Source organism: Phascolarctos cinereus, unplaced genomic scaffold, assembly GCF_003287225.1.
Source record: "Phascolarctos cinereus isolate Bilbo 61053 unplaced genomic scaffold, phaCin_HiC Scaffold_5;HRSCAF=322, whole genome shotgun sequence".
Taxonomy (NCBI): domain Eukaryota; kingdom Metazoa; phylum Chordata; class Mammalia; order Diprotodontia; family Phascolarctidae; genus Phascolarctos; species Phascolarctos cinereus.
Genome location: NW_027555958.1, coordinates 106,292,680 through 106,313,981, shown reverse-complemented (window position 1 = coordinate 106,313,981; position 21,302 = coordinate 106,292,680). Strand labels below are relative to the sequence as shown.

General features: G+C 35.8%; 1 protein-coding gene across 5 annotated transcripts in view; it reads left to right on the top strand.

Moving 5' to 3' along the window:
* STXBP5 (syntaxin binding protein 5) overlaps positions 1 to 21,302 on the top strand; it is a 218,665-nt gene that overhangs the window by 34,146 nt on the left and 163,217 nt on the right. For all 5 annotated transcript variants that reach the window (XM_020986570.2, XM_020986569.2, XM_020986574.2 and 2 more), the window contains exon 4: positions 2,032 to 2,132. In XM_020986570.2, the coding sequence (XP_020842229.1) occupies positions 2,032 to 2,132 (101 nt within the window). The remainder of the gene's footprint in view (positions 1 to 2,031; positions 2,133 to 21,302) is intronic.

Genomic DNA, 21,302 nt, shown 5'->3' with positions numbered 1-21,302 from the left:
ATTTTTTAATCGTAGGATCATAGAGTAAGAGGTAGAAAGGAGTATTAGAGATTATCTGGTCCAACCCCTGCATTTTGCTGAGGTCCAGGGAGCTTGTGACCTGCTCATGATTACACAGGCAGTAAGGAGGCAGAGTTGGTATTCAAGCCCAGGTTCTCTGATTTCAAATCCATTGCCTCTTTCCATTACACTATGCTTTGTAAAAATGAACTTAGGTATAATGAAAATGTAATTTAATGAATGTTGGTTATCCAAGTTTCATATACTTTAATAAATTCCCTCAAAGTATAGGTAGATATGGAATAGAAAATTTGATGAATGATTGAACAGAAATAGTCACTTGATTTTGAAGCTGTGGTCAACTTGTAAATTTAAAAATAAAATGGCATTCTGCATGCAGCAGAGCTGTTTTGTTGTTATCTCCCAGTGTGGCCTTCAGCAAATCAGTTAACATATCTGGGTCTTGGTTTCCTCATCTACTAAATGAGAGCATTGGACAAAATCCATAATAGTAACTGGCATTTACATAGCTCCTTAAAGTTTGTTGGCAATATTTATAACAATCCTGTGGGAAAAGTTACAGGTATTATTATCCCCATGTTACAGGTGAAGAAGCTAAAACTCAGAAGTAATCGACTTGTCTATGGTTATATATTTAACAAGTGTGAAGAGTAAGGATTTGAATCCCATTCTTTCTTGACTACAGGTCTAGTACTTTCCCCTTGTATCATAATGTCTCTTTTAGATGATCTTGAAGGTCCTATTCAACTCCAAGATTCTATGAATCTATATGTCTTGAAATATCTAACATGTTGTAAATAAAAAAACAGCATTAAAATATTTTGGAAATAAAATTTTGGAAAATAAGCAAAAATGTAGCTGGTCTCTAAAATTTCAGATAACTAGGAAAAATGTAATAATTGCTTTGTCGGGTATTAGTAAAAGAAGGAGGACTTATCTATCCTCAGTGTCTCTGCCTTTGTTGGAAAGATATAGTGATACTTTATTTTGGTGGAAGAAAAGCTGAAGAGGGAAGTGAAAGAGCGATTACTTGAGTAGCAGAGGGAATTCAGACCCTTCAGAAATAACAGTGGCAAATGGATTTAGAAATAGGAGCAGCAGGATGGCACAGTGGGGAGAGTGCTGAATCTGGAATCCAGAAGGCCCAAATTCAGAGGTATATGGCCTTAGACATTTACTAGGTCTGTGACCCTGAGCAATTTATTCAACCTGTTGCTTCAGTTTTCTCATATGCAAAATAAAATGAAATATTTGTAAGGTGCTTATCAAGTCTTAAAACCCTATAGAAATGTTAGCTATAGGCAAAGTATATAGGTGATGGAAAGTGTTAGTTTGGAATTAAGTTATTTTTCTGGTTTATATAGGCTGAGTAAGTCATGGTAATGGTGTGAAGACTGAGGTGGTAAGGAATAGCAGTGCCAGGAAGTTCAGTGATTCAAGTAAAAATGAGTTGAAACTACCTTTGGTTATCTAATCTTTCTTATTCTTTTTTCTTTTGGTCTACTTGTTATGGCAGTTGCTTTACGTTAGTTAAACTTTGTATGAAATTATTATAATTTCTGTCGATTCCCATTTTCACCAATAATTACTTGTTTGATGTAAAGGTTTATATTCCTTCAACTGCCACTACCTGCTACTCCTGCTCCCTCAGTGAGATTACTTCATGGCTACTATTTTCTGCTATGTTGTACAAAGTATTTAATTTGCCAACAGTGATCAGTTTATTCTTATTCTGAGCTCTAGTTATATGTGTTTGTGTATCTAGTAGAACATCTATGCTTCTTAACTGGGTTCTAGTGTTAAGAAATTTCACTTTAAAGACCTAAAAAATTGAGTACATGTAACTTATACTTGTCTTACCATTTTGATTAGAGAAAGGCTTTGCAAATCTAAGTTTCTTAAAAATGGGTCCAGAAAAGGACTTTGAACTACAGGAGAAATTTTTGTTAGATGTTTAATGATATTTAATATTTATATGTAATATGTAATATAATTGACATTATATTAAAGGGAGCTCTTGTGAGTGCCTTGGCTGATGACACCTTACATCTGTGGAATTTACGTCAGAAGAGACCTGCCATACTGCATTCACTGAAATTTAGCAGAGAAAGGTAAGAATTATATCAATTGTGTGATATAGGAAATTCTTGTTATTTTAGTCTCTTATTTATTCTTTTGTTTATTCTTTTCCTTCCCCCCCTTTAAAAAACATTGTACCAATGTATTATAACAGCACAATTCATTTGTGTTATTGCTTTTGATTCTTAAAACCTGAAAGTCTGGTAAAGCAAGAATACTTAATACTTCTTTAAGAGTTGAGGCACAAAGAATTTAAGTGACTTGCCTAAGGTGATACAGCAGGTTAGTGAAAGAGGATGAGAGCACTGCTTCTACTCATGCTGAGGGCAGGACATTTTGGATTATACCATATTTGTTTCATAACTAAATGCTCTAAAGACCTTGAGGGCACCATTTTAAATAAAGGCTCTAAACAAAAGTAAGCTCAGGCCTCTGGTTTTATTTATTGTGGCAGAAGGAGGGTTTTTTAAAAAATTGTGATTATTCTGTAGTTTTGATGTAGTATTTCAAAAGCAGTCCAGGGGTTCTTACTTAACCTGGGGTCTGTGAACTTGTTTTTTATTTTTAAATATTTTGATAAATGTATTACAGTACAGTTTATAATCCCATGTATTTTATTATGTATTGGAAAATGTTAATCTGAGGAGTCCATGACAAACTAAAGGTAAAGAACACAGGATTCAGTCTACTCATCTCATTTTGCATGTGATGAAACTGAAACTTGGAGAAGTAATGTGACTGCCCATAGTCACAACAGGAGTAAGTGACAGTAGATATCTGAATCATGAGCCTCTCACTCTATATTGAGTTTTCTTTTTGCTCCCTCAGTGCTAATTTATTATCTCCTGGTTACCCTCCTTTCCCATCTCGTTTCATCTAAAGAGTCACATAATCTGGCCTTTAAAGTCACAGTAGTCTGGATTTATGTAAGTACTTTACTGAGTCTACACAACTCCAGCTGAAAGGTATAGGTCCACTTTGTATGTATAGTGTCTAAAGCTTTCTTAGTATCGAAACATAGATATTATAGTTATGAAGTTATATTTCACTCTTCCCATCCTCACAGTGCTCCAAGCCATCAGTCTTTCCTTATTCTTCCCCCGGTCATCTCTCCTACACATTTCTGCCTCAATTGATAACTATACTTTGCTTTGCTTTGCATGTGCAGCCTGAGTCAAAACCCTTTCATTTTCTCGCCTTAGCTTTTGGTGCATTTTTAGGTCAGAGTGGTGGGTTTAACTTATCTTGAGTTATGCTGATACTATATTCTTTTAGTACTCTTGGAGCTACTTCTTCATTAGTATCCTTTATGCAAATATTTAGTATGACTTTAGTCAGTTTCTAAGAAAAAGGACCATGTTTATCTTCTATTCAGTTTGTCTGTATAATCTAAAGACCATGTTTTAAAAAATAACTTGTTTGGCATGACATTGGGTGGATTCCACTTGTGTGAGAAAGAGTTTCTTCTGTTCTGAATTTAGATGAGCCTTATGCCTCTACCTTTCTTATACTAGCCTTTGACTAGTTATGGTCCATTACCATGGTTACATTTCTTTGTTATTAAAACAGGTCTCAATGAGTTGTTGTAAATAGTTATATTCTTAAAAATTTGGCTAAAAATCAGAATTGTAAATAACCAGAATTATCTCATCTTCACTAAAATAGTACAGCAAATATATTGTAAACTTTCCATTTTCACTTGCTGCTTTTCACACTGAAAATGAGGATGTTTATTGGCAGATATATGAAAAATAACATATGACAGTTACATAAAGAAGGAGAAATGGCCAAATATCTTTTTTTTTATGTTACTGGGAGTATTTTGACAGGCAGAATAACATCTCTTTTTCTTTGATTCTTAGTTATAGAAAAATGTTATCAGAAAATGATCAAGTTAAATCAACAAGCTTTTTACTGAGTACTTAATATGTGCCTGGAACTCTGCTAAGTGCTGGGGATACAAAGGCAAAAACAATCAGTGCCCTTAAAGTTTACAGACTAATAAAGGAGGTAACATGTGAATAAATAGCTATATACAGAGTAAATGAAAAGGTAAGCCTTAGAGTAGAGATGGGAAGGGGAGAGACAGCAGGAAAACACTCTTGCAAAAGATGGTTCTTGAGTTGAGTCTTAAAGGAAGCCAGTGACCAAAAGAAGTGTAGATGAGGATGGAGAGCATTCCAGGCATGTAAGACAGCCCGTGCAAAGTTCCAGAGATGGGAGATGAAGTGTTGTGTGTGAGGAACAGAAAGTAGGACAGTATTATTGGATTTTAGAATTCAGTAAAGTGCAGTAAAGTATTAGAAGACTGGAAAAGTGAGGAGGGGCCAAATTGCCAGGGGCTTTAAAAGCCAAAGACAACACTCTATACTTGATCCTGGAGGTAATAGGGAACCATTGGAGTTTATTGAGTAGGAGTGTGACACAGTCAAGTAGCACTTTGGTAACTAGGTGGAATCTGGCTTGGCATGGGGAGACTCTTGACATGTGGAGACCAACCAGAAGGCTATTATAATAATGTAGGCCTGGGATGATGAAGACTTTCACAAAAGTGATGGCTGTATAAGTAGGAAGAAGTATATACACACACACACACATATATAAAAAGATGTCATGAAGGAAGTAACAAGATTTGTCAACAGATTGTATGTGTAGGGTGAATGATAGTAGTTGAAGATTGCAAACAGAGCTGAAAGCCTAATTGATCGTAGTACCCTCTATACTAATAGAGAAGCTTGCAGTTATTACTGTAGAGAGGGGTTTAGGGGTCAAGATAATGAAGGGGTTTTTTTTGGACATGTTGAGTTTGAGATGGTATAGGCCATCTGGTTTGAGATGTCCAAGAAGCAAAGAAGATGATGAGGGGCCTGGAGCTCATGAGAAAGAACATAGTCTAGATAAAGTAGATCTGGAAATCATTTGTATCAAGTTGATGATAATTGAATGTGTGTGAACTTATGAGATCACCAAGTGAAATACTATAGAGCAGGGGTTCTTTATTTCATCATAGTTGTTATCTTTTTAAATCCTCTGTTTTTCAAATTTTATACATTTATACATTCTGGGAAGGGGTCCATAGACTTCACTAGACTTCCAAAAGCGTCCGTAACACAAAAAAAGTTTAAGAACTACTGATGCAGAGCAAAAGGAGATTGTTTCCAAAGAAGAGATCCTTGATGCATACCTGTAATTAGTGGGCATGACATAGATGAAGATTCAGCAAGGTAGACTGAGGAGTATAATAGGAAGTAGAGGATTCTTATCCCTAAAGTGTGTCTATTGTATAAACATATTGTTTACTATTTTAAAACATTTATTTTTAATTTATGTAGTTTGCTATGGTTAAGTAGCACTTATACTTCCTTTTTTGTTTGATTTTTACAATAACCCTGTGAGATAGAACAGTTATTATTGTACTCATTCCATTATTTTTAAAAAAAGATGTGTGATAACTTAACAGGTTAGTAATACAGTTGTCTTGTTTAACTCCATTAGTCAACAATTAATTAAGTGAAAAGAATGACCTTTTCTAATTTTTTTGTGTATTTAACTCGTTTTTATTTTCTCTATTGATAGTTATATTTTACTATGTATACTTCTTTTGGTTCTGTTTTTTCGCTCTTTACTGTATATAACTCTTGATAAATCTTTAAATTCTTCATATATGTCATTATAGTATGCCATTTCATTCCATAAAATAACATAATTTGTTCAGTCATTTCTCAATCATAGTTTATAGTACATACACTTTTTTTTTTGCCTTACTTAGCACCATTTGTAGTCTTTTGTCCAGATTTGTCTGTTGCTTCCTATCTAACCTTCTTGGGTATGAACTTAGCAGTGAGCCCACTGAGTTCAAGAGTATCAACATTTTTGTAATTTTTGCTATTTAATTGCAAATTGCTTTCTAAAAAGATTTAGGTTATTTGTAATTTCATCTGAAGTTTTAGGGTTCCTGTTTTTCTGTAGTTGTGTTAATAATTACTTTTACTGTCTTTGCTAATTTCAAAGGTGAGTTGTCTTAATTTGAGTCAGAGTTTTTTATTGGTTGAGAATGACCAGTTTGTACATTGATCACTTATTTCCTGGAGAATGGCTCTTATTCTTTCATATTTGTGGCATTTTCTTATACATTTTTGGATGTCAGATTACTAAGATTTATACAGAATTAAAGTATTGTAGCAAAGTCTTTTATGCTTTAGCTCAGTGATGTCAAACAAATAGAAAAAAACTCTGTAGAAAACCACAAATGAACATTATCTGTATTGTACTATATATATATATTTTTTATTTTATTAAACATTTCTTAATTACCTTTTAATCTGGTTTTGTCCATAGTAAGAGTGATACCTGTGAACTAAACAACAACAACAAAAACCTCGCAATTTAAAAAATAAACAGGGATAGCAGTTGTGAACTCAGAGCAGCAGCAAAAATAAACTTGATTAAAAGAGATAAACACAGAAACTACATTTATCCTTAAAGAGGGGGGTTGTAGATAGTGAGTTAATATCAGTATTTACCATGTGTTCACCAAATGGCATAGCATCTAAGTACTTGTAGGAAAAGTTAACCTAGTTACAGGGAGAAGTAGACAGCAAAGCTATGAGTGGGATTCCTTAATAAACCCCTTTCAGACCTATAAAAATCTAATCATTTTTAAATGAAAGAAGTTGAGGATTTAAATAGAATTTTAGAAACATTAGATTAGAAACATCACTATGGTGATTACTAAATGGGACGACGATGATGACGACTACTACTACTACTATTACTACTACTGCTACTACTATTACTAAAAATAATATTGTTATTCAGTTATTTTTCAGTTATGTCTGACCCTTCGTGACAGCATTAGGGCATTTCTTGGCAAAGCTACTATAGTGGTTTGCCATGTCCTTCTCCAGCTCATTTTACAGAGGAGGAAACTGAGGCAACTAGGGTTAAGTGACTTGCTCAGAATCACACAGCTAGGCTAGGTTAAGGATAAGGGAGATTGGGTGTAGCCATGATGAAAGGCCAGTTGATGGGATTATAGCCTGAAGCAAACGCCAGAGATTTGGCCATGTAGGAAAGTCCAGAGCTTTTCCTTTTTGGGGTCTAGCTCCCATCCTCATCATTCCCCCCAAACAAATGGGACTCAAATTCTTTTGGGGTAAGGGGCTAAGGTGTCGGCTTCTGCTGGCAAGGGGTGTAGAGCTGTCCCTGCCTCAAGGGACCGAGCACAGGCTGCATCCAGGGAACAATGGGAGGACATTGGCTGGTACCCGCTGTTTGCTACCAACTGTACGTGAATGGCCTGTAGTCTGGAAGACAAAAATCTGACAGAAAAGACCACAGGGCCCAGATATGACAAGATAAAACATCTTTAGTTCTGTTTGAATTCGGATAACTCAATTTTCCAACACTGCAGTATCAAATCCACCTCATAGCCAAACTCAGGAATAGCCAGGTGGGTACCATTCCTTTTCAAAGGAACATAATGGAGAAAGTGAGCCAGGAGGATCCCATCTTAGACTGAGGCTAAAATTGTCCTCTCAGCTTTTCCCAATGCTGACTTCCCACTAGTATCACATTCTCTGAATAGCTTGTGGAATTTCTCTCAGCTGGTGGATTATTGGTTATCAATATATTATTATGATCCATCAGACAACTCAAAATAAAATCCTGTGAACTTTTACCTCACACAGCAATTTTCACTAATCACAGCTTTGCTTTTTGGCAAGTTTACGCATTAAAACAATAACCAACAATAGCCAAATTATTTTAGCAGTACCTAAATTATGAAAAGTTGTAATGTAACTGTACAAAAAGTTGTAACTGATATAACTGATACAAAAAGTTCACTAATTTGATACTTGAAACAAACCCATTACCAATCAGGTGACTTCAGTTTTGTTAAATGCACTTCCAAATTACTTTACACAGAGAATCAACATCTCATCATTAACAGTTAAAACTACAACTTTAAAAGAGCCTGCTTACCCAAGTTCAGAGGCCAGCTTCTTTGCCTTGAGCAGGGTGTGCTGAACCTGGGTGATGCTTCTAGGCAAAGGTTGCTGTAGGGCCCAAGGCCATTGCCAGTGGGGCCCATGTTGGAGCTGCTGCCCCTCCCCTCCTCCTTCCTTTCCGCAGGTGGGGGAGGGCTAAATCAAAGGTGAGGGGGAAAGGGTGAAACTGTCTTTCCCTATGAGAGGGGTTAACAAATACCCTCTTGACTCAAGGGAAGGGAGTGACAAGATTGCAAGGAGGAGTTTTAAAACTTCTTAATGATCGATCACAAAACCTCCAGAATCTGCTAAGATGTTTTTAGCTGTTCTAACTTTTCCCTGTAATCTCCATGAAGGAAGATTCAGGGGTGTAGAGGGAAGGGAGTAAGTAAGTCTCAGAGAACCAAAAAGCAACTGCAGTTTTCCTCAATTACCTAGCACCAAGGGAATTGACAGAATTGGGCATACACTTTCAGATAGGGCGTCCATCCTTGTCTTCTATGATGTGGAAGGTGTACCCAAAGCCTGAGAGTGTCAGACAGCCTTGTAACTGTCTGCCCGAAAAGCACCTCCAAGCCTTGATGTTTGGAGAATGACCCCAACTGCAGAGTAAGAAAGGGGGAGGGGCTTATTTACCTTCCAGTCTTGGCTGGAGAAGACCTTGGGATTAGGCAATTTCCCTGTATGAGCCACCAAAATGTTGAGGTTTAGGGGTGTTGGGACCCCAAAATCACAAGCGGGTCATACCCAAAAGAATTTGACCCAAGCCTTCTTTTAGCCAAAGACAAGGTTTATTAGAACATCAGTCATATTGGGCAGACTCTTAAGGAGTCTGAACGTTAGTAAGCTATTGGCTAGGTTGTAAGAATCTGAGCAGTGGCTAGCTTGTAAGAATCTGAGCTTGTCATTTCTTATAGCACAATCATATTCCATTACATTCATATACCACCACGTGTTCAGCCATTCCCCAGTTGATGGGCATCCCCTCAATTTCCAGTTTTTGGCCACCACAGAAAGAGCTGCTGTAAATATTTTTGTACATAGGGGCCCTTTTCCCATTTTTATGATCTTTTTGGGATATAGCCCTAAAAGTGCTATTGCTGGGTCAAAGGGTATGCACATTTTTATAGCCCTTTGGGCATAGTTCAAAATTGCTCTCCAGAATGGTAGGATCAGTTCACAACTCCACCAACAATACATTAATGTTCCAATTTCCTCATATCTCCAGCACTTATAATTTTCCTGTTTTGTTATGTTAGCCAATCTGATAAGTATGATATGGTACCTAACAGTTGTTTTGATTTGCATTTCTCTAATCGATGGTGATTTAGAGCATTTTTTCATATGATTAGAGATAGCTTTAGTTTCTTCTTCTGAAAACTGCCTGTTCATATCCTTTGACCATTTATCAATTGGGGAATGACTTGTATTCTTATAAATTTGACTTAATTCGCTTTATATTTTAAAAATGAGTCCCTTATCAGAGAGACTGGTTGTAAAAATTCTTTCCCAATTTTCTACTTTCCTTGTAATCTTGGTTGCATTGGCTTTGTTTATGCAAAAACTTTTCAATTTAATGTAATCAAAATTATCCGTTTTACATTTTATAATGTTTTCTACCTCTTGTTTGGTCATAAATTCTTCCATTCTTCATAATTCCTTGCTCTCTCAGTTTGCTTATAGTATCAGCCTTTACAACTAAATCATGTACCCATTTTGGCTTTATTTTGGTATATGATTTAAGATGTTGGTCTGTGCCTAGTTTCTGGCATACTGTTTTTTAGTTTTCCCACCATTTTTTGTCAAATAGTGAGTTCTTATCCCACAAGTTAGGGTTTTTGGGTTTATCAAACAATACATTACTATAGTTATTGATTATTGTATCTTTTGTACCTAACCTATTCCACTGATCCAGATGTTCCCTCTTTATCTCCTCCAGGGTAATTTATTATTTCAGCTAGGCTCAACTGCCTGTCCCACAAACTAGATTTATGTGACTTTTATATAACATTCAAATAATTATTTTCAATATTCATATAAACTGTTAAAAAGAGAAAAAGAGGGAATCTTATTCAGTTCTTCCTATTGTACAAGAGACAAATTAAAGAAAGAAAACTATACCAAAATGACTTCTAAATGTCACTGTTTATGAATATTGACAAAAATTTTACATGAAACATTAGCAAAGATGTCACAATATATCAGAAAGATTATGTGCCACAACCAGATTGTATTAATCCTGGATATGTAGTTGGTTCATATTAGGAAAATTATAAGTGTACTATATTATGTTAATCACATGACTATATCAATAAATGGAGAGAAAGTTTTTGACAATATTAAATACTCATTTCATTCACAAAACTAGAAAGCATGGGAAGAAACAAAATTTTCCTTAATGTGATAAATAGTATCTGTAAATCTAAGAGCCAGCATTATATGAGAACAAAGAAATGATCTTTCTAATAAGATCAAAGGTAAAGAAAGGATGTCTGTTATCACCACTACAATTTTATGTGTTGATAAAAATACTAGTTTTACAATAGGACAAGAAAAATAAACTTACAGAGTAAGTGTAGGCAAAAAAGGACAAAGTCATCACTTTTTTGCACATGATTTGATGGCTTACTTAGAGAACCTTAGAGAGTGAACCAGAAGTTAATTGAAACAATAGCTTCATAAAAATTGGAAGATATAAAGTAAATCTCCATAAATCATCAGCATTTCTGTATGATACCAATGAAACCAAGCAGAAAGAAATAAATACATTCCATTCAAAATAACTGCAGAATTTGGGATTCTTCTTAATAAGACACACACACACACACACACACACACACACACACACACACACACACACATGAACTATTATGACTATAAATATAAAACATTCTTTGCAAAAACAAAGACAGACTTAAACAATTAGAGAAATATTCATTTTGTTCGTGGATAGCATGAGCCAATAGAATCAAAATTGCAGTACTACATAAATGAATTTACATGTTCATTGCCATTTCATACTACCAAAGGATTAATTATATAGCTGGAAAAGATAGTTGGTGGTTGTCTTTCATACTCAGAGAAGACCAAAATGGCATCACTATGTCGGGATCAGACCAGAGTTAGTTTGGAAGGCTCTACCATGGGTTGGGTATGAATAACCATATGAATATTTGGGATAGAGAGGTCTCTAAATTTGTGTACCTCCACATTTCTTTTGAGGTACTGCAATTCTTCTTTGCTCATAGAGCACAGCACCTTCTTTGATGTGGGCACACCATGCTGAACCATTATCTAGAACCCATGCAAGCATGCTATCATGGAACTGGTGCACAACACTTATGAACTTCTCCAGGCAACCAAATTTTTCCGTGGTCTTCCACAAACCCTCACGACTGACAGTATCAAAGGCCTTGATCAAACATTGTATACAGACCTCTGTTCTGCTCCTGGCGTTTCTCCTGGAGTCGTCAGGCAGTAAACACCATATTGACTGTTCCTTGGTCCTTTTTGAAGACTCATTGGCTCTTGGGTAGATGACATCTTCCAGGTGAAGGATCAGCCTGTTAAGGAGGACTCTGGCAAGAATCTTGTCAGGAGTGACGAAAAGAGAGACCCCTCCTGTGATTGTCACAGGACAGTCTATTTCCTTTTCCTTTATAGAGGTGGACGGTGGAGGCATTCTTGAATTCCTGGGGGATAATCTCCTCTTGCAGTTTAACCTGGAAACTTTCAGTCAGCTTTTGTATGAGCAGTGAACCCCCTGACTTATAAATCTCAGTTGGAATAGAATCAGCACCAGAAACTGCCAGATGAGAGAAGTGTAATGGCATTCAAAATCTCTTCTTTAGTTAGAAGTTTGTCTAGAGAGGGATTGGTTTCAATGTGAGGTATAGAGTCAGTGGCTTCCACATTAGTTGATGATGGTCTGTTGAGAACACTGTGGAAGTGTTCAGCCCATCTTGTCAGGATCATGTCCTTGTCACTGATCAGTGTGGCTCCATCAGTACTGAGTAGTTGAGAAGCACCAGGGGTCTTTGGTCCATAAATAACCTTCAGGGCATTATAGAAGCACTTTGGCTCGTTGTTATCAGTATAAAACTGAATTTCATCTGCCTCATTACTGAGCCAAGAATCCTGCATCGCTCTAAGGTTTGCTTATACTTTATTTTTGATGGAGTTGGAGACTGCCTTCTTAGAGATGGAAGAACCGTCCTGCTGGTAAGCCCTGTGGAATTCTCATTTTTCATTTAGTAGCTTCTGAATTTCCACATCATTTTCATTAAACTAATCCTGATATTTGTGAGTGTTTTGACCCAGATCAGTAAATGTGATACTCTACACCAGATTTCTGAAAGCTGCCCACTCCTTTTCTGCTCCACTGTTGCCAACTGTGTGTTGGCTTAACTTTTCCTTGAAGTCGGTAGCAAATTGTTCCTTCATGGAACAATTAATATTAAGTCTTCTGGTAGTCTTTTTGTCTTGGGGTGATCGCTTTTTTTTTAAATGCAAATGTTTACCTTGGAGAGGATAATCTATGATTGGTCTAGCACTCTGCACCACACATTACCTTCATCACTCTCTTTTTACAGTGACATAATCCATTAAATGCCATGTTTATTGTAAGGGTGCATCCACAAAGTTTTATTGCATTTAGTTAAACAGAAATGGTGGTGATGAGAAGTTCATGAGACACATAAGTTACCATAGTAAGTGACCATTGCTGTTGCTGTTTCTGGCTCCATTCCTTCCAAGGACTCCCTGCCATGTTTGATAGTTTGTGCCTGCTTTGGCAGTAAAGTCACCCAGAATTACAAGCTTGTCCTCTTTTGGCACATTGCAAATGAGGATCTCTTGTTCTTTGTAAAATTTTTCTTTGACCTCATCAGGCTTTGTCATGGTGGGAGGTTACATACTGATGATAGTGGCATGGCACTTTCCTTACATTATGATGAGCCTGTCATTTACCCCTTTTTGGAGGCATACAAGCTTGTTGACTAGATTAGATTTGAGCGCAAAACCTATAGCCAGCTTCATTGTACAGCTCATCATGGTGACCACTCCAGAAAAACACGTATCCAGCTCTGATGGCCTTCGTTTGCCAGCCTTATTTTCATTCAAGGCTATTTGTATGTCATACCTGTTGTGTTCTTTTACAACAAGAGCTGTTTGTCTTTCAGGTTTACTGGATTTCCTATTATTGGTAATTGTACGCATATGCCATGTACCAGTGTTGAGTAGAATCATCTTTGCAAAAGTTTTTGTACATATTTTTGTGTTTCAAGTACAGGTTAGGATCTCCACCTCCTGTGGTAAATAGAACAGGGTTAGGTTAGGTGAAGCAGACAATTTTTAGGGCACCTTTTCTTGCCCCTTCCTCATGACAGGAGGTGAGCAGTGCAGTCCTTCAAAAGACTGCTCAGAAACCCATGGGGTTGCCGAATCCCACTGCTGCTTCAGTCCAGTGAGAAGATGGCTCTATGCCCTAGGTTGCCTATGTGCAGGATTGTGACTACAGTTCCCAGTGTATCTGTACCAGCTGCTTCATCACTTGCTTGTCATCACAGAACTTTAAGGTAGGTAAAAATAATAAAATGATATGGGTGAATGTCTTTTGATTGGCGCATAAGTTGGATTTAAGTGAGGCAGAGTTGTGGGAGAGTTATTCTCCCAGAGTCATCAAAGTCTGGTGGCAAGACAAAATTCATTGTGCTTGGCGATAGCTTGGGATGCAGTGGATGACTGTGGCATCTTTGATGTTTAACAAGCTCTAAGCACTCCACAGCATCTGCTTCAGCTGCCTTCATAGCCCATTGGAACAAATTGTTAACATTTGCCTGTTCTGCTGGGGAAGTCTTCACATGCTTGGGGTAGATATTCTCTTAACTCAGTGACAACTTTGAGGTGTGTTGGTCACCCTCAAAATGATTTAGCCTGGCTGCTGAAACTGTTTTACTTGAGTGTGGCCACTGCATATGCTACAGCTTCTTGGAGTGACAGGTGAGAGTTAGGTGGCAGGTGGACGCTAAAGGAGAATGAGCAGCCCTGAAAAGGGCTCAACAAGCCCTCACACTAGAAGTGCTAATCCTCCCTGAATGTCTGTATACCCCAAAGGTAGAAATAATTAATCTGGGGGAACAAGAGGTCAAGAATCTCAAGAGAAGTGAAGGGAAAAAAAGGAGTAAAGGAAGAGAGCCTAGCAGTATTGGATTTTAATCTATACTACAAAGTGGGAATAGAAATGATTTGGTACTGGTTAAAAAATGGAGAGGTGGGTCAGTGAAACAGAAGCAACATATAGAAGCAAAAGAATCTAGTAGTATAGTATTTGATAAACTCAGAAGACCAGCTACTAAAGTAAAGACTTACTATTCTACAAAAATTACTGGAAAGTTAGAACACAGTTTTTCTGGCAGAAATTAGGTTTAGATCAAACCTCAATTAATGGATATATACCAAGAGAAGCTCCAGATGGGAGATGTAGAAGTTCACATCATAAACATTATAGGAACAAAAATTGCCTTTGGGTCTTTTGGAGAGAAGAGTTCGTGACCAGATGAAGGATAGAGAAGATCACAGAAGATAAAATGGATAATTTTGATTAAATAAAACAATATCTATGTACATAAATATGTGCACACATATTTATGCATATGCACACACATATATATTGCACAAAAGAAGCAATACATCTACAAGTAGAAGGGAGACAATTAATTGGGGAAACTTTTTTTTCAGCAGGTTTTTCTGATGAAGGTCTAATTTTTAAGATATGGAAGGAACTGACTCAAATATATATGAACAAGATCAATTTCCTAATTAATAGTCAAAAGATATGAATAAATACTTTTCAAAGGAAGAAACCCAAGCTATTACAACTCTAAGGTGCTTATTTATATCTCTCAGATGGGCAAAAATCACACACAAAAAAATGAAAACAAAATATTTGAAGGGCTTTGGGAAAATGGGCATACTAATGCACCTATTGATGGCGCTGTGAAATGATCCAACCTTTTGGAAATTGGTTTGGAGGTATGCTTCCCATATCAGTAAAACGTGCATACCCTTAGATGTAACAATGTTACCACCAGGCTTATACCCTAAAAGGATCAAAGAAAGAAGAAGAGCATTCCTTTATATAAAAAAATGGTTAAAGCAGATCTTTTTTGTAGTGATAAGTTAGGAGAGGTTACAAAGGTTATCCACTAATAGGAAATTGTTGAACAAATTATAGTATATAAATGTAATAGAATACTATTGTGCAGTAGGAATATTCAAAAAGACTGAGAGAAATCTGGGAAAAATTATAAGAACTGAATCAGAGTGAAGTGAGCAGAACTGGGTGAACTATTTATACAGTAACAACATTATAAAGGCAATCAACTTTGGAAGGCTTAAGAACTCTAATTTCTAATCAGTGAAATGACCAATCATGAATCCAGAGGACTGATAATGAACCTTCTAACAGAGATAATGACTTAAAATGCAGATTGAGCCATGTATTTTTGGACATGAGTAGTATGGAATTTGTTTTGCTTGACTATTCATATTTTATAGGATTTTTATTCATTTTTGTTTTTTCTTAATGGAGATGGGGAACAGAGATCTAAGGACAGGGTTTACCATACTGTAAATGAGAAGGGAACAGAAAGAATTACAGCTAAACAGTGCAACTTTGAAATGCTTCAAAAGGAATGCAAACTCTTTAATAGAGATTACCATTTTCACATACAATCTTGTTATAAAATGTATATGAAAATGCTCATTTTATTTGGTGTTTGCTATCTTTGGAATAAAAAAAAATAAACAACAGTTTATATTTTATCCTAAAGGCAATAGAGAACTATTTGAGTTTTTTCAGTAGGGAAGTGACATGGCCAGTCCTTTGTTAAAAGAAAATTGCTTTGGCAGCTTTATGTAGAGGATAGATAGAAATGGGGAAAGGCTTGAGGAAGGGAGATCATTTGGTAGGGCTTTGCTGTAGTCTCAGAAAAAAACGATTATTCCTTAAATGAAAGTAGATGCTTATGTGTAGGGAGTGAGAAAGGGACAGATATGGGAGATATTGCAAAAATAATGACAAATTTGACAACTGGTTGGATGTATCTAATTCATATGATCAGTTAATTTGTTAAGGGTTTATTATGTGGCAGGCACTGTGCTAACTGGGGATACAAAGTTAAATTTTTATTATCCCTGCTTTCAAGCTGTCAGGTCTCTTATCTTCTAATTTTATATTCTTTCCATCATATTCCGGTTGATTGTAGTGACTATATCTACTGTTTTAGACTTGATGTTTTGTGGTACATAGATAAAAGCAGTTATTCATTTTTCTTTTTTTTTTGGTGGTGCTATCTTATGGTTAAGTACCCCAATTACTACCTCATTTTTATTGTTTTGATTATTCTTATGCTTCTTGATATTAAACATCTTGTAGTACCATATGTTTCATATTAACTTGGGATCTTGGCCATACACTATGACATTTTCTCTTAGAAAGTCTTCATTAGCTTTAATACTGTAATTTCTTTAGCTGATTAATACCCCTTCGGTTTTACCAAAATAGTAAAATACTGAAAAAACTACCATTATTAACAATAGCATAGCAACTAGTCAACATTATTATCATGAGTACATTATTTGGGTCCTAATTAAAGAAAAAGAATATCTTTAATAGTAGATGAAATCACTACTAGAAAAAAAAAGTTTGGTGTTTATTCCCTGGATTGTATCTTGCCACTTGTGTAATACTGATTTAATAGTATATAAATTTAGATTTTACCACCCTGCTATGTGCTTAACATTAGGATATGAATTAACATACATGTGACAAGTTTAAATATACGTTATTCTTGGATGTGGTTATGGTCCTGGCATGTTAGATGAGGTATTGAAAAAATCACTTTGCTAATGCAGTGAAGTAGTACTGACTTTATTGTGTTTCACCCATATTTTCAGGCCAAAAATAACACAGATATCAGCATTTTCATTTTTTTTTTCTTAAACTTTTTCTTTAGAGGAGGATATGTCGCAGGGTGATGTACATTGTGTCTTATCACTGTGGTCTTTCTTTGGCAGCTCTTTGGAAAATATTTCTGTGTTCATTGTTTAGTATCAGCTATAATTGATTTCTTTTAAAATGTAATGAAATGATTTATAATAGTTTTCTTCTAAGTTGGCACACATCTTTTCCAATTTTTAGAAAAAATAGCTTAATTGAGCTTAAATGGAAATTGTTAGTTTAAAGTAGCTGATTCTGATTTTGTTAGAGCCCATATCTGAAGTGATGAGATGCAGCATCCAAGTAAGGTAGAGGTCGCTTTTAGAATGTAAGCTACTGGAGAGGAAGAGATTTTTTTTTTTTTGCATCTTTGTATTCCCTAGAACTTAGCGCAGTGACTGGAATATGGTAAAGGGTTGTCAATTGATTGACAGACTGAAATGGATTGTAAATGTGACTTCATTGATATGGAACTACTAGATGAAAAATCTTCATTTATCAATGCAGTCAGCATCTTTTCTGCAAATTATAGTTTTAGAGAGTCACTTGGAGAATTGAAAGGTTAAGTAATTTGTTCAGGGTCACTGAGTAGAATCTGTTGGAGGTCAGACATAAATACTATATAATTGACTTACCTTATTTTCTAATCTTTTGTGTCCTTTGGGTTTCTTTTTTCTGTACAGTTCTTTTGTACTTTTAGACTGTTTGCTTGTGTCTGCTGCATAGGTTTTCATTGCCTTTCAAATGACCATTACTTTTAATTCATTAGAGATGGTGGTCTTCCATGACTTGCATCTACCTGTATAGTATCAACTAAAGAATTATGATATTAAAAAGATATACTTTTTTTTTCCAGGAGGAAATAATAAAAAAGTTATTAAAAAGGGGTAATAAAAAATTCTGTTCAATTTTCAGATGCAAACCAGCCTGTTTTGTTATTCCTCTTCATTTTAGGTAGAATGGTGTTGTGGATAGAAAGCCATGCCTTGGAGTCTGGAAACCTTGAGTTCTAGTCTCAACTCAGACATAAGTCAGCTGTGTAACACTGGACAAATTATTTAATTTTGCAGTACCCTAGGTAACTCTGTAAGACTAACTTGCAGAAGAATTCATATGTGTAGTCTATATGATATTGTTTGCCTTCTCAAGGGGTGAGAAAGGGGTTGGACTAAGGGAGAGAATTTGGAACTAAAAATGTTTTTAAATGAATGTTAAAATTAAAAATGTAATTGGGAAATAGTAATATTAGCAAAATAAATAAAAAAAGACATTAAAAAAAGAATAACTTGCAGAGCAAGTATCAGGTTGCATTGGTAAATGGAGTTTTCTTTATCAGGACTTGCTTACACCAATGAAATCACAGGTCCAAAGGGGGAAAAAGATAAAGAAAAAAAAAGGAATGTGCTCTAAGAGATAGGAATGCAAAGAGAAAAAGTAAGACATTCCAGCCTTTCAAGAAGTTTACATTTTAATTGGAGGAGACACCACCTAAAGGGGAGTTGTGGCTAGACCAATGGTGTTTCAGGTCAGGGACATTAAAGGGAAGGTATGTGGAGTCACAGTGTAATTCCCAGAAAGGACATTTCCTTTGAATGACAGTGTTGATTTGATTATTGTTGGGGATAGGGAATCTTTTTTGTGGTTCAGAAAGGCAACTCCTCTATTTGTTTTTTCTTTTGATTCTCTGTGTGCTCAGCGGATCAGAGGATACTTTTTCTATGTCATCTTGATGGTCAGTATGTCTTTCTTTACATTCTGCCAGTTTCTCTGTATTTGTTTTTCATATACAGCTAGGTGGTTTATAGTCCCTCAGTCACTCTTCTCTCTGTTTATGATCTTATTAATTCATGGAAGTCTGTATTGAACTAAAAATGGTGAAGGTTTACCAGTCAAAAGCCCAGGGACTCAGGACAGTAGATGGAATGCTGGTTCAGAGGTGAATACTGTGGCACTGCAGCATGGTGTGAAGGTGGCTGGGAAATAAAGTGTGGAAATTTGGGCTAGAGAATGAGTTTGACTGTACACACACACACACACACACACACACACACACACACACAGAGTTCCATAGCTATGGTCTTTTGTAAAGAAGGGAGAAGTACATCTTTTTTTTGTTGGTTTGTTTTTGTTTTTGTTTTAATCTTTTCTCTGGGGCCAAGGGTAGCTAGGTGGCACAGTGGATAAGAGTGCTGGACCTGGAGTCAGGGTAACTCATCGCCCTATGTTCAAATGTGGCCATAGATACTTAGTAGCTATGTGACCCTGGGTAAGTCAGTTAACCCTGTTTGCCTCAGTTTCCTCATCTGTAAAATGAGCTGGAGAAGGAAATGGCAGACCACTCTAGTATCTTTACCAGGAAAACCCCAAATGAGTCGTGAAAATCAGACACGATTGAAAAGTACTGAACTTTAACAAATGGGGCCAAGTTTAAAGTGACACAGCAATTTTTTGTTTTTTTTCTTTTCTTTGTATTTTCATTGTTGTAAATCATACATATTGATATTCTGGTTTTGTTTATTCTGTATCAGTTCATATGTCTTCCTAGTCTTCTTGGAATTCTTCATATTCCTTTCTTACAGTGTGGTAATAACCTATTAATGTACTACAATTTGCTTAGTCATTCCTCAATCTACAGGCATCTCTTTGTTTCTAGTTCTTTGCTACCACAAAAAAAGTATCGCTATGAATATTTTAATGTTAGAAAACCTTTCTTTGACATCTTTGGGGTAAAATACTATGGGTATTTGATGACTAAGAGTTGTTTTGTATTTTTGTCATCTATGATTTTCTAAGTGTCTCAACTGTTATTTTTTCCTTATGTTATAGCTGTCCTCTGTTGTCTAGTATGGTGGACATAAATAGGCAGTCACCTCTTACCCCCACTTCTTTTCCTTTTATTCATTATTTAATAAATACTTATTAATTATCTAATGCATGGCAAATACCATGCTAGGTGGTAGGCATATAATATAAAGATAAAATGAAAGAATCTTTGACTGCAAGAAATGAATATGTCCTGATTTTTGGTTTTTGAAAATGTGATCATTGCACTTACCTCCCTCAATCCTTAATAGAATTGATGAGGGCATAATATGTAAGGAAGAAATGATCTTAAACTTATATATATATGTTTTTTTTATTCTTTATTTCTTTCTGCAAGTATGAATTCTCCATTATTTCTACATTGACTTTAGCTTCCGTATATAACAGTGTATCCTCATCTCTCTCATTTGTCCTTTAAAAAAGTCTGACATGGTGGGGATACAGGTTGCAAGGGAGGGGTTAGGCAACTATAATTTTTTTTAATTAATGCTTTATACAGTGAGTCCTAAATGAAAAGGGATTCTGTGTTCTAGATCTTATTAATTTTTGGAATCAGGTAAAATGAATGCTATTATTTAATGGAGTCTGTTTTAAAAATTAACCTTAAGTTGTTTAGTACTGTGAGTAGTAGGCATTAAAAATCACTTAAGAAGATTTTACTGCAAGTTTTCCCCTGAAGTATTTTTTTTTAAGATAAGGGTTATACCACTTCAGAAGGTTTAACCACTTTTGTTTACAAATTCAGACACATTCAATAGCTTCTAGTAATCCATCTCTGTAGCCTGATGGTAAACTCTTAATAATACTCAGACATCAGAAAGGGATATATACAAAAGATGTTGTAATGGTAGGAGCAACAAGACTTGGCAATAGATTGGATATGTGAGATGAGAGTATTTGAGGATATGTTCAGGTTGAAAGCTTGGGTAACTGGGAAGTTGTTGGTGCTCTCTGTGGTAATAGGAAAGGTTGAAATAGGGGATGGTTTTGCAGGAAAAATGAGTTCCATTTTGGACATGTTTATTTTAAGATGCTATCGGCTGTCCATTTGGAGATGGCTAAGAAGCAAACTGGTGATGTGAGGCTAGTCCTCTTCTGTGTAGAATTGATAATTGAAGCCAAAGAGGTGTATTATCTCTGGAGTCAACCCATTCTGCTTTTAGACATGCCTTGAATTATTAGGAATTTTTTGCTTATTAAATCAATCTCTCTGCAGCTTTTGCCTGATTTTACTAGTTCTTCTGGGGGTTGGGGGGTGCAGTAGAAGGACAAAAAAGACAAAGCAGAACAAATCTAATCATTTTTATACATAACAGGCCTTTGGATACCTGAAAACTACTATTATGCTATCTTCCTTGCTGCCTAGAAATCCAATACAGATGACATTT